The sequence below is a fragment of the Anguilla rostrata genome, chromosome 17, assembly GCF_018555375.3.
Source record: "Anguilla rostrata isolate EN2019 chromosome 17, ASM1855537v3, whole genome shotgun sequence".
Classification (NCBI taxonomy): domain Eukaryota; kingdom Metazoa; phylum Chordata; class Actinopteri; order Anguilliformes; family Anguillidae; genus Anguilla; species Anguilla rostrata.
Window position 1 is genome coordinate 14,451,395 of NC_057949.1, and position 14,025 is coordinate 14,465,419.

Here is a 14,025-nt window from a genome sequence, read left to right on the forward strand (position 1 = left end):
TGATTTTAGTCTTTGAAAATCAAATAGATAATCTTTAGGTAAAATAATAGAAAATAAAAACCTACAATATCCTGGCTGCATTGGTGTGCACTGCACACCCTTTTATATTGGGGGCTGTAGCTGTGTCCATTATGCGCTCATATTTTCCTTATTATTCGTTATAGCCTTTATCTTTAAAATAACCCTGGGGGCTGCATCCTGGAGTCGCCGCTGTTGATATCTTGGATGAGATAAAAGACTGTTGCAACCAAAATGTATCATTCATCATTTGCCTGATGAAGACCCTGTTCGGTTGAAACCTTGATTTTTAGTCAATAAAGTATTGGGAGCTGTGAATCCAGTGTGCGAATATCCATTTCCTTCAATCGTCACATGTAGGCTACTTTTATCCTGCACCTGGCCTGAAAACAGGTTGGATGTTCACACAGTTACTCTACTGTGCTTCACACATTTTGGGATTTGAAATATGTATTATTATGTTTAAGAGCCATTATCTGCCTGTAATGCCAACCTACAGTAATATAATTCACACTGGTAAATAAATAAATAAATAAATAAAAAAGTATATTCCAGCTTTGCCACTAGAGGGAGAAAACTTCCTCCTTGTGAGACAGATCGATGTGCAGGTCAGTTCTAATATTTTCAGATCAACAAAACAGAGAGAACTGCTTAATTTTTGTCCGTATCATTATTTCCATATTTATTCAGGAACATACGTGCCATCAGGCCTGCCCCCTGGGGCCTGCAACACAAGTATATCCTAATTCACTGTGCTCAAATACAGGAGTGAACCAGTTTAGTTTATAGAGCTGTCAGAAAACTAAAACTAAGGCAATTGGTTGGAACAAAAACCTGGATGCAGACCGACCCTCCAGGACCAGAGTTGTGCACCCCTGGTTGGAGACAGTGCAAGATGCTCTCCTGGCTACTACAGGCTGCGTGGGAAGTGGTGTTTGAGGAAATCTTACATCAGGGGTGGGAACATTTTTTTTGTTGCCACCAATTACACTGGCTACATGAGCTATTTAGTTGTAGGCTATATATCAATGCTAATTCACTTGTGGATAAAATCACAGGAAAATGTTTCATGGTGGTTTATTTCACCACTGATGATATAAAACATTTTCCCTCTGCTGATTCCTGAATTCTAAAATGATTTTTACTGCGACGCAGTACACCTTTTACTCTGTACATTGTACACATTAAAAACTCAGGTGAATCAAAATTCCCATTTTACTGTAAGGACAACCAGAAACATAACCAATTTGTGTCAAAATGGAATTAGAGATATCTTAAATTTGCGTTTTGACTAGTCAGAATGTAATTAGAGATATCTTAAATTAGCGTTTTGACTAGTCATAAATGAATTATAAGTTTCTGTAATGTGAATCCGTACAAGCTATTAGATATTAAAAGGGCTTGCCATACGCGTCTCGATGGGGAAAGCAATGACGCTTTACGTCCTCCTAACAACGGAAGTGTGCTACATCCAAACAAGCTCTCTTCATGTGAGGCTAGCTGCTGTCCCCCCGGGAGCTGCCTATCAACGAAACGTTAGAGACTGAAATTACTGCACCGTAAGTGAGAAAATATAACTTATGAATTGTGAGCTGATATTCTTCGATGTTGTTAATGTAACGTCCGAGTCTATGAACACGAGCGATGTAGCGGCAAGCTAACTTTGTAAGCGAGACTGCCTATGCAGTCTAAGTTCCAGCTAGAAATACAAGCAGGTGATATGATAGTAAGATTACTCGTTTTGTGTTTACTGTATCATCGTTTATACTAAACCTGCAGATGTGGCCGGTTTAGTTTTTATGATAAAAAAGATAATGCTAATATTAATAAACAGTCATTGTTTCGCTAGCTACATCAGACATGGAGACAGACTCTTCGCTGCTCACCTCTGAAATGGAGCAGCTTAAACAAGAGGAACTATATCATCAACTTCTTATGCAGGTAAGTTACACATTCATTAACTGGTTTGGAAACGGCTGGTCTTGTAGAGAAAATAAATCAGTTGATAGATTTATATATTGATATTTATTTATTTATTTATTTAAACAAGACCATCTTGACTGGATTTACTGGATGTACAATATTCATACTTTTATACTGATTGGATATAATTTTTTAGGTGGCTAATTGGGAGAGGTTGAATTGAAGTTTTCTCTTGTATATGCAAGCATCCGATAATTGTTTATTAGATCAAGTTTGCCAAGCAGCGTCGGTAATTGCTAAGCACCAAATTCAGCTAACGTTTTAGAATAATGTGGTTTACATTCCTCTCCCTTTGCAGTTTATGTACGTAATTATTAAGAGTTTATGACACCTGGTGTGCAAAATGTTCCCAGTGTGCGCTGTGCATCTTGTGCTATCTCCTTCCTTTTTGTCCCCAGACAATGGGCGAGGTGCAGCATCCAAAACCAGACTCCCGAGTCATCCGGCCTGAGCCAGGTCAGTTCCTCTTTCATTCTCTGATTATAGTAACGTGCAGACCTGGGTCAAATACTTTTCTACGCTTTACTAATCTTGTCTGGTGTATTGGAACCAATGAAATGCTCTCAAAAAGTGCAAACTCCACCTTCTGGTCATATTGGCAGGTTCAATTACACCAGGCAAGATCAATAGAAATTGTATTTGAAACTATAACAAATACGTATTTGACCCAGGTCTGACTTTAACCTTTGTGGTCTGTTTACTTGGCATGGGTGAAACTGTTAGCCTGGATCAAGAGTTTTCATGCAGTAGATTATTGATATGTATTGCTTTGAACTGACCTTCTCGATTATTTATTAAATCTTTATCTTATATTGAAAGAAGCCACATAAATTGCTGAATTAGATATTGTTGTATTGAATATGTTTTTAAGTTGTATGCCTTGAATGAATGTGAATGTGTTAAAGTCAGTTAAACAGACGAGGACTATAGTAGTAGTCTTAGTCTACCAATAGCGCCGTTGGTAAATGTTCGATTAGACTTACTGTATTAAATCTTTTTATTAATGTTGTCTCACTGCTGGTTGAGTCTGTTTTTATTCTGTTTTATTTTCTTATGTTTAATTATCATTAATGTTAAATGGTACACCTGTACCCATTAAACCCAGGCCAAATTTTCACATAATTTTACGAATAAATGAACCTTCCTAAGCAAATAGGAACAAAATGTAATTAGTTTTAAATTCTGTTTTACTTTCTACCTGTTATATTATTCATTAAGTGGAATGTACACTTACCTGTAAGCCACCAGTCCAGATTTCACAATTCTGTACGAAAAATGAACCTTGGCTCTAACAATAGCATGAATTGAACACTGACTTCCCTATTTTCATAAGGGATGTGCGTGAAAACCTCGTCCATTCTCGACGAACAGAAGGTCTTTGTGAACATCTGTCAATCTCCTGCGGTCCCACCCCCTCCCCATATCTCTAACGAGGAGCTGCTGGAGCTCCTGCAGTCAGATGACCCGACGGCCTACAGAGTTCCCATGAGTCTCGGAGAGCCTCACACCGAGCTGGACAACAGTGAGCCTTTCCCCGGGTGTTTCCTCTTGGGCATCGGGGAGCGAATGCGCACATTGCATACAGCCTGGTGCATAGACCAGAACGCCTCATAATGCTCTGACTGCATCCACATACAGCATTGCTGAAACACTGTGAAGCATTATGGGTATCTGTAAGACCCTTTCAGACTGAGTTTTACATTTCCATAGGTATGTAGGCGGGCCTTAATGTTATCTTGATTGGGTGACCCAAAGTATTTTGGACATAAACTATGACTAGTTTTGGTTATTGGTTGACCGGCTGTTTTTATTTATTGCTTCGTTATTGGTTTACTGAAGATTCCGTGAAGTAAATACTTTTCTCTTTTAATGTTAGATTCTCAAGGTTGCACAGCCTATGATGTGGTCATCAACAATGAATTCTTCCAGAAATGCCAGGTGTGTATTGGGTGCTGTAGTTTTATATAATTTTAATTTCTGACTGGGTTTGCTTCACACAGGACTTCCTGGCATTGGGTATACTGTATTTGCCAGCCTCGGTTCAGGCTGATTCATGTTGCTGGTTTTGCTTGGTGTTTCTATTGACATTTATAATTAATGTGGTTTCATTTCATTTTTTTTAATTTTTTTTTTATTTTTAGTTTGACCAAAAAAGGGGAACCTTTTCTTCTCTAATTTTATAGGACCATACAGTGAAAAAAGTGCTTTTTCTTACCTATGTATTGCTTGGTGATACTTTGTTGAATTATGTGATTTCAGAAGGATCCCCTGTTCCTGCAGTTCGTGATCGCGGTGTCTTTTGAAGGGCTTGAAAACAAGTATTCAGTTGAGCTGAGCCGAGGTTTGTATTTGCTTGCGTGCGTTGCGTCTGTGTGTGGGTCTGTGTGTTTGTTTGTTTTCGTGCTTGCGGGCATGTTCACGTGTGTTTATGTGCACCTACGAAGATGCGTGCCACCATTAGGGTTGAGTATGACTGCCTTTGAAACCTTTTGCGTGCATATGACTGCTATTTGAGTTCTTTAGATGCGTTAATTAAATATTTCAACTAGTAGTTTTATTTGAACCGCTGAGCACAATAATCCAATTGTAAATGCTCCATGAATCACATGGAAGAGCGTTTCTATAGGATAGAAGGGTTGGCAAACCCCATTTTCAGTAAAATCGATCTTTAACCTTAACACTATTCGGATGGAGGCAAGGTTAAACCTGCTTGGCTTGAGGAAGAGGCAGTGCCTCTAAGCCTCTTACATTATCAGGCCGTCTACAGTGATTGAAAGTGGACAGGTTTTGAAATCCCTGTGGCGTGTAGCCATAGTAACAGGTTCATCCGCTGAACGATTTGAATGCGTTATTGTATATTAATGAAGACTTTGACTCAGCTCCTGAATCCGTGGTGTTGAAGAAGATTTTCTCAAAGCTGGCCCATTTAAACGAATAGACAGAGCAATGGATGAAGGTTTTAGCAAATGGCTGTCACTTCATTCCGTCAGTTCAGCTGCTTACCGGTTCTCCCTATTGGCCGAGTAGAAGCCTCTGTGGTTTCCCTCAGGGATGTGGGTTTGATCAGTGTAATGGCGTATTTAGTCTCCAGTCAGCCCTTGTTCAGCGCGATTGTGACTCCTTTTTGTGCCTCTAGGCCTGGCTGTTCTCACGTTTACCAGGTTTCTGTAGAACGGCCCTGTCAAACCCTTGTTACTCACCATTACATTGTTAAGAATAAGATTGCTTCTGTAATTGAATGTTCAAAGTGAAACCACCATGTAGCTAGCTGAGGTTAGTCTACTTTTCGTGGTCATGGATGATAATTTAATTGACGTGGGTCCTAACCAAGGGAGTCCTATTTGGTATATTTTGCCAAAATACCTTTTCTGGTCTTCAGGAAACAACAATTCAAAGTAATTTGCTGATATTGTAATAAAATAGCAGTTACAACTAGTTTGATCCACAGTAGGTCCCTATTCAGAACAGCTACAGACACAAGATATTACCTATTTATTTGACAGGTGCGGAATTGCTTTCCCCCTCTCTGGCTCCACCTACGTGCCTGTGACACATTACCGACTGGTTCTGTTGCCCCTCCTTCCTCCTCCCTCCCCTCTGTGCTCTCACTCTCAACCCCAGTTTGCATCTTTTAAAATTTTGAAGTGGGCAGAGCCTGGCCAAAAGCTGGTGTTTCTGTAAACTAAACAGTTAGAGAAGCTCCAACTCCATGGTTGTTACTGATTCACTGAAAGATGTCTCTCACTCTCTCCTCCCCTTCCCCCCCTCCTCCTTCTCCTCCTCCCCCCCTCCCCCCACAGAGTGGAAGGTGATGAAGAACCGGAAGTTTCTCGGCTCCATAAGCGAACAGAACATCAGGACCCAGAGCAAGCCGAGCATCCAGGAGCTAAGCCCATCGTAAGACGTTCCTGATATCTTTCCTAACGTTGGCCGTCGTTCGCAGCTGAGACCCGTGACTCTCAGAATAGACCGGTGGGAAGAGTGGGGGGGAGGGGCGAAGGAGGACGCGCACCCGCTCTGGCTCTGGCGTGACCCGCCGAGGTCTGACGAGGCTCTTCGCTCGGCCCGCGGTGTCGAAGGCGTCCGAGTCCTGCATCGGACTTCCTGATTTATTGCTGCGGTTTACTGGCCTGTAGCTTGCGTGTGGCTCTCCTTTCAACGGCAAGGCTCCTCTCATACCGCCTCCGGGTGAGACACAGTCCAGCCTGGGCGTCAGGACCCAAGGATGCCCATTTCTAATTGGCTGTCACGCAGAGCTCTCTGAACATCCATTGGTTGACAGTTTCCGGAGGCCTAGCTTGGGATAACTATAGACGTGGTGTAAATGCTGTTGTAAAGGATGCTTCTGACAGGTGTGTTTTATAGCTTAAAGAATAGAACATGGTGAGCATGGACACCAATGTGGCTGTCATGTACGAGTCTGCTCATTAAATATCTAAATAGAGAGTGATATTTATATTTAGATGTTGCAGATAACCATTTGTCGGTTCTTTGTTTGAAGAATCAACTTATCACTTCGTTTATTTTATCTTTTTGGTGATGGATGAAGTATATGATATTTTAAACATGGCTCATTATGAATTCTTGCTGAGACTGTTTATTTAAAACATTAATTGTTAGTTGATTTAGTGTAGTATTTTTATTCAGAGGATTATTGATTGATTCTGATGGTTATTTCATAAACTTTTAAACCTGACCTCACAGTATAAGGCCACTACGTTCTCTGGTTGCCTTCCACACAGCCTCTACCGAGCTAACGCAAAACGTTCTCCCAATGTTACTGGAATGTTTTGTCAACGTTATAACACTTCCTCTACATGGCAGCAGCATTGTGAGATTAGCTAATTGTTGTATTAGCTGGGTAGAGGGTCCCAGTAGTAATTTCATTTTATTGTGAAAGTGGAACCGAATAGACCTGTGAATCTCAGTCCCACCTGATTGGCTGTGCCTGGTTCCAGTTTCCTGGTCTGTGATTGGCTGTTCCAGCTCCAGATGTTAATACAGTTTTGTTTGTACAGCTGTTCTCACAGTCTCAAAGTGCATCATAGTAAAGGGGGGGAGGGGGTTCACCTGCAGCCCTTCCCTGTGTGTGGCATGGCAGTCATTTTACACCAGACCAGTCACCTCACATCAGCTCAGGAGGGGAGAGAACCAAGGTTTTTTTTTCTTAAGACAAGGCACTTGGCCATGGCGGGGAATGAAACCCCCTGTTGGACTGGTCAGAGAGTTCGCTGAACCGGTCAGGCTCGCGGATGGTCAGGTGACCATATTCAGTGAGCCGGGTTGGAAATTAAGCCAGGATGCTATGGAAACAGTGTTCATGGTTACCCTGGCAGCATTTGTCTTTTCTGACACAACTCTACAGGAATTAAGTGTGCTTTACCCACAGGGGGCAGCACCGAGTACTTTATACACCAATCAGAAACAGTGACCCATTTCTCTCTGAAGTCAGTGTTCAGCAATTTTCTTCTTTTGGCAGGGACTCACACACAGCACCTACAGAAGCCAAACGGTGAGCTTTCTGCTGTCGGTGTACCCAGGTTGTGTGTGTGTGTGTGTGTTGTGTAAACTTGTTCCTGGTTATGGTTATACACTTTGTTGTACGTCGCTCTGGATAAGAGCGTCTGCCAAATGCCTGTAATGTAATGTAATGTAATGTGTGTATGTGTGTGTGTGTGTGTGTGTGTGCGCGCGCGCGTGTGCATCATTTTCCTTTAAATCTGCATGGAGCTGAGTGAAATTAAAATGTGTTGTTATTTATATATTTATGATACCTTTTGTTTTTCAGTCCAGAGTTTTGCCTTATAGTGGAGCCCCCTATTGGTGACCCTGAGTACCTGATCGCAGAGATTCAGCTTCCTGGAGTGGTGAGATACTTGTTTGTCATCGTGATTGTGGTTGGCATTCTGACTTGTAAACAGGTACAGGTGTGGCAAATCAACTGTTTTGACTCAAGAAACTCACTTTTGCATCATTTTCAAGTGGGTATTACAAGCTTTCCGTCAGTACAGTGGTCTAAAATATCTAGGGGTCCAGAAACATCAAAACATCAAAAATCTCTCCAAAAATGAATAAAATGCTTTTTGTCCATTATAAACCATATAAATGTGCCCCTTATGACGTTTTAACATGAAACATTGATAATCAAATTTGAAAATAATGCAAAAACATTATCACACAATGTGGTACAGTACCTAAATGTGTAATCATTAGAAATGGCAACAGCACCATAAACTACATTTGTGGTATTACACAAAGCTATTTTGCAAGGTACCCTTGTGTCACAAATGGGCGTGTATTTCACAAACAGATTGTCCAAGACAATATTTGACCACTCAGTCTCAAAGGGGACATCTCTACACGTAAAACCAATGGTTGTATATTTATTCCATATTTAGTCCCAGATATTGACAGTAGAATGACATGGTATCATTTTAGAAATTAGCCATACATTTAGAAAATAGCCATTTTCGTATGTATCCTCGCTAGAATTCATGCTTCCTGTTCCTCTTCTGACCCACTCCCCAAATTCATATCTGCGAGGCAAGAATTTGTTTTAGCCATGCTGATGAGTTGCCAAAATTGGTACAATTGTCCAAAAACTACAGGAAGGCAACAGTTACGCCCCAACAAGTGCTTGTGTGTTATTGCGTAACGGTTGACTGCGCAACGTTGTGGTGATGCAACCATTCATGCTGTTATGCTTGGCTCTCAATCGTTATACATTTCAAATGAGACATGACATTCACCATTGGAAAGCTTATACTCTCCTCTACTGGATAGGAGTTATCAATCAAACTAGAAAGAACTGAAAAGAATTACAATGGTGTAAAAATCAAGTGGGGTTTTGCACCTGGTCAATGTAAATGCCTACCCTTGCTTTCTATTTGCGTGTTTATTTCTCAAACAAATTGTTCAAGATAATGAATGATCACCAGGTCTTATAAGGGACATCTCTATGTGTAATACCAATGGTAAAATTGTATATTTATTCCATATTTAGTCACTGCTATTGATAGTAGAAGGATGGGGGTATAATTACACAAGAATTTCTCTTGATTGTTTTGCTATTCAGTGAGCAGCTGTGTTGGCATACCTTCAGGCTATTGTTGGCTTTATCATTGTGCTAAGACAGAATATGCATTTTTGGTGGCAAAAGAATATTTTTATGAACTCCCACACTGTCCAAAGTGTCACACTAATTGCAGATGAGACTGGGTGGGGCTGCTTGTTAAATGGACAATTGTGGCGCTTAGAAACTGTATATTTGGCGTAGTTGCCGTATATCGTCTACTAATGAAGTTAGAACACAAAATTTGTTGTTTCCACGTGTAGTTTGGTTGCAGGAGAGCACTGAATGTCGGAGTTGAGCGATCTCTTGGGGGGCTTGCGCTATGGGTGGAGTTTTACTGGCCTTCCTCTCTCCTCAGACGTCCTCTCGCTCGCTGCTCCTGGACCTGGGGGAGGACAGGCTGGTGCTGACGGCTCGGCCTTCTCTCTTTCACCTGGACTGCTACTTTCCACTCAACATTGACCCTGAAACCAGCGCAGCCCAGTACAACAAAGACACACAGGTACAGTAGAAACCAGCACTGTCCTGTACAGCACTAAAACACAGGTACAGCAGAAACCAGCACTGCCCTGTACAGCACTAAAACACAGGTACAGTAGAAACCAGCGCTGCCCTGTACAGCACTAAAACACAGGTACAGTAGAAACCAGCACTGCCCTATACAGCACTAAAACACAGGTACAGTAGAAACCAGCGCTGCCCTGCACAGCACTAAAACACAGGTACAGTAGAAACCAGCACTGCCCTATACAGCACTAAAACACAGGTACAGTAGAAACCAGCGCTGCCCTGCACAGCACTAAAACACAGGTACAGTAGAAACCAGCACTGCGCATCACTGATGGACACAGTGAACGGGAGAAAAGTATGACATTCAGAAGCATGGTTGCTGTTTCACCATGACAATTCACTTGGATCAAAATTATGTCTCAGTAACAAAAAAGGCTAGAGAGCATCAGCAGTGTGTGAAGACTCATATGACATCATTTTCATACAAATAAATCTGTGATGTGAATATAAGTACGTTTATCATGTACGATAATTGTTTACATAATCATTTGACTGGTCAGTAAAGGCTGAAGTTGAATCTGCCTATAATAAACATGGTTGTTGTCCATGTCCCAAATCTCTCTCTCTCTCTCAGATTCTCACAGTGACAATGACAGTGGTCCCTTCATGAAGAAAGTGAAATCATTTTATTTATTTTTTTTTGTTCAATAAATATTTTTTCATGTTGAAAATACAGTCCTGAAGAGTGTTTTCTTAAAGTTTGTTTTTAGTTGCCCCTACATTTAGGAGCTGCTTGTATGGGGTGTAAGTCTTTCAATACTTGTAATGTTGTTGAGTGATTTGAAAGAGGAAGTTTGGAAAAAATGGCCATTGAAAACGATGATGCCACATGATGACATCATTGGGCTGGAAATGGTTTGGCCCAATAGCAGCCATTATAAAGCTGAAGGTTTTTCCAGAAACATCTGGAAGAACTTGGCACACTGAGTATATTGCAAATCTAGTTTAATTAGCTGAGCTTTCGGTCAAAAAGACCTTCTTCGGGGTATGCTCTGTGTGCCATGCCATGCTCTTCCTTTATTAATTGATTTTTGTTCTTGTAGCACCTGAGCCATAATTGGGCTGAACGTGGGGACGTCTTTTCACTATCCAGAAACATCTGGAAAATCTAAAATGTCCTTCATTGCATATTAGAAGTGTCAGACTCAATCCAAAGAACCACAGAAAGTGAAATATCAGAAAGCAAAGATATTGATGAGAACACCTGTTCGTAATTAAACTGTACAGGATACACAGAAATGAGCATCTCTCGTAAAAATGGTTCAGTTAGTTCACATATGTCCTTCACAGAACTATTCTGGGTATACTCATTGGCCATGCGTACAGGAACATCAGCAACTGTCTCATATTATATTGTTTCTTAGAATATAACGGTAACCTGGGTTGAGGTCCATTATCCAGAGTACTGTGAGTATGAAAGCACAGTCCTTTTCTCTGGGACTGATGTGTACCAGCTGTGGTCCACCTCCCATCCATCCCAAGATATCTTTCAGGCGTTTAGTAGACGGCCTTATGCAGAAGGACTTTCATAACTTCAATTAAATTGCTTTTTTTTAAAATGAAAATGAAATCACTTTTCACGACTGGGTATTTGCAGACGAAATTGAGTTTCAGAACCTTGCTCAAGGGGTCTACCAGCAGTAGCTTAGCTTCGGAACCTGCGACCTTGGGAGTTGAATTGCTGGCTGCCTAACCATTGTGGTACGTTGCTATCCTCTGCCAAGGGTGCTTCTCTCTCCTTAACCCAATGTTCACAGTCACTGTCCTGGACACCCAAGGTCCCATCCATCAGCCGGCCTGCCCTTGTGTTTCTCTGTAAGTTTTTAATGATGCCGGTAGTAATTAAATGCTGTACACACAGTCTTATTTCAGCTCATAAACAACGAAACAAAAGCTAAAACCGAAACGATGATCGGAGAGACGGTCGTGTTTCCTCTGTCCCTTCTCTCATCCCTCTGCTATTCCTCCCTCTCTCCTCTCCGCCACCTGCCCCCCGTTCTCTTCTTTCAGTGCTGATGTCAGCATCCCCCTTTAATCCCTCGCTCCATCGTTACGGCGGGATCGCTTGCTTTCCTTCGGTCCAAAACGTTCGCCCCTAATCCATCTATGTCCCCCTCTCATGCCACCTGTGGCGTTCCCTCTCCCTCCCCTTCCTTCCCTCGCCCTATAAAGCTGCCATTGTTCCCGAACAATACCCATTCTCCGGTCTTCTCCCGCCTCTCTCTGTCCGTCCAGCCTGTGCCCACTCACGGTAAGCCGCCTTCCCTCCCTCCCTTTTTTTTTTTTTTTTTGGAATTTCACTAAACCCTGATGTTTTTCTGCTCTCTTTCTTCCTTCTTCTACCGGTCTCTCCTTGCTGCATCTACAGTTGTCAGTTGAAATGTGCCTGTTTCATTGTCTCCTACACTCTTCATTTAGAAGACAACAAAAAATAATCGCTGTAATGTCTTCCACTGTTTTGTGTTTGATACGGAGGTTTTTTTTTTAAAGACACATTTTCATACCACTTTCCTTATCTGTAGGTCGGGTTTATCTTTGGCTCATGTGTTTACAGCTTGCATCCCGGTCGCTGATAAATGCCTCTGAATGGCTTTGGTGGCAGTGCAGTTATTCTGCCCGGGCCGGTGGCAGTCTGTCTGTCTGTCTGTCTGTCCAGCTATGGCTTAACTCCGGCCCATCTGTCTCCCTCGCTGAGTGCTGTGGGTTTTAGCCGGCATACTGTGGCAGCGAAACCACACATTCTTTCCTCATTGTAGAGCTATGTCTGTACATACGCATGCTGACCCACTGATGTAAGGACTACTTTTAAGGGGGGTGGGGGGTGGGGGGGGAGGCAGAACAGGTGTGTGTGTGTGTGCGTGCATGCGCCGCGGGTGTGTGTGGGAGGCATATGGAAGGAGATCAAACGGAGCTACACAAAGAGACAGAAATGTCGTTCATACTCGCTCACTCTGCAGGAGTGAAATACATTCTGAATTCTGAGAATTTGGGATGGGTTTCCAGCTGAGCTGTCAGGACAGGGCTGTTAGCGTGCGTGTGCCGCTAAAGCTCCTCTCAAGCCTCTCAGCAGACCGGCAGGGGTGCCGTATGGGGGGAGGGGGAGCGGGGAGGGGGGGGAGGTTAGGGTGGTTCCAAGGGACCTGACTGACAGGGGCCTTTATATTAGAACATGGGGGACCCCATGCGGATTTGGGATCGGCTACTTCCCATGTGTTGATCCGCTGTAACAGGGTTCAGCTGTGTAGGCTGCTCTGCATTTATGTTCAGCTACAAATCGGACCGTCACACGCACGTGCTGGCCTTCGCCGTCACGTGGGAAAAAACACAGACAAATAAAAAAACTAAGCTTATACCACCAGTATGGCATAGCATGCGGACATAACTCTTCTTCAGATGCTGACACCTCCATTATAATATTCCATTAGCTTTTTTTTTAGCCACCGTCAAGTTTTATCTCGAACCTGTTTTTCACACGTGCAAATCACTAGCACAATGAATGATGACGTTTTTTTATTTGCTTGTTCACAGTGGTCACACTGCATGCATGGCTAAAGCCTAATCTGTGTATCTAAATGTCATGCTTATATGCCATGTGATTTGCGATTGGTTGGAATATTTAGGGAATACCCACCGCTCTCTCCGAATTTTTAATTTCTACACTGGGATCACGTACTCATCTACAGTATGCGTATATCACTAGTTCCCAAGATGTTTACGGATGTCATATTCAGAATTCTTGAATTTTATGACCAATAAGACAACGTAAATATGGATGCGGAGACGGGCACTGTCAGCCGTGTCCAGTCAGTCGAGATAAGTGATTGTAGCAGTTACTTATCTCAGTAACACTAACTAGTGGTTAGTAAATCATAGCATAGAGACCGAATTGACCTCCTCTCCCTGTCACTCTCCTAGTGCTATTAATAAAATACCTTTTCACTGTTAATGAGAGACTGTGAGTCACCTAATCTCCCAATGTGTCCTTGACTAAAATTATCTGAACAGAATTCCTGTGCTAATGCTTCCACGGATTCCCAAAGTAACTTTATACTTCGCCCAAATCCCCCTTTATCACACCCTCCGTCTATTCCTGTACTATTATATTACCAAATCTCTCCTTTCCTCTCTCCTGCTCCGTCACAGAACGTCCCGGCCTCCGTCAGTGGGCTAGGCTACTTCTCGTTTCGGTCGTTACCGAATGTGAAACACCTGGTTGGTCCAGTGAACTATTCAGCTGCATACTCGGATATAAATCTGAAAAATACACTCTGTCAATAAGCCTAGACATTGACAGCTGCTCTGTTAAACTAGTGGATAAACAGGTGACCCGATCAGCTGAGTGATAGGCCTGCATAAGCGAGAAGGGGCCTTGTCTTCCTGCT

At 42.4% G+C, this 14,025-nt stretch overlaps 1 protein-coding gene across 1 annotated transcript; it reads left to right on the forward strand.

Moving 5' to 3' along the window:
• Positions 1-1,420: 1,420 nt before the first annotated feature.
• On the forward strand, positions 1,421-10,314 carry pih1d1 (PIH1 domain containing 1). Its single transcript, XM_064316129.1, has 11 exons — positions 1,421-1,577; positions 1,868-1,959; positions 2,400-2,457; positions 3,335-3,523; positions 3,878-3,939; positions 4,261-4,342; positions 5,802-5,898; positions 7,481-7,513; positions 7,790-7,868; positions 9,432-9,575; positions 10,218-10,314. Exons 2-11 carry the CDS (start codon positions 1,879-1,881, stop codon positions 10,251-10,253), a joined length of 861 nt encoding a protein of 286 aa, XP_064172199.1. The 5' UTR covers positions 1,421-1,577; positions 1,868-1,878; the 3' UTR covers positions 10,254-10,314.
• The last annotated feature ends 3,711 nt before the right edge of the window (positions 10,315-14,025 follow it).

What these genes read in the sequence shown, in the direction of transcription:
- pih1d1 (XM_064316129.1), top strand. Translation starts at nt 1,879, where the DNA reads ATGGAGACAGACTCTTCGCTGCTCACCTCTGAAATGGAGCAGCTTAAA. An exon ending in TTCAGTTGAGCTGAGCCGAG is followed by an intron (nt 4,343 to 5,801) that starts GTTTGTATTTGC and finishes CTCCCCCCACAG; the next exon opens with AGTGGAAGGTGATGAAGAAC. An exon ending in AGTACAACAAAGACACACAG is followed by an intron (nt 9,576 to 10,217) that starts GTACAGTAGAAA and finishes TCTCTCTCTCAG; the next exon opens with ATTCTCACAGTGACAATGAC.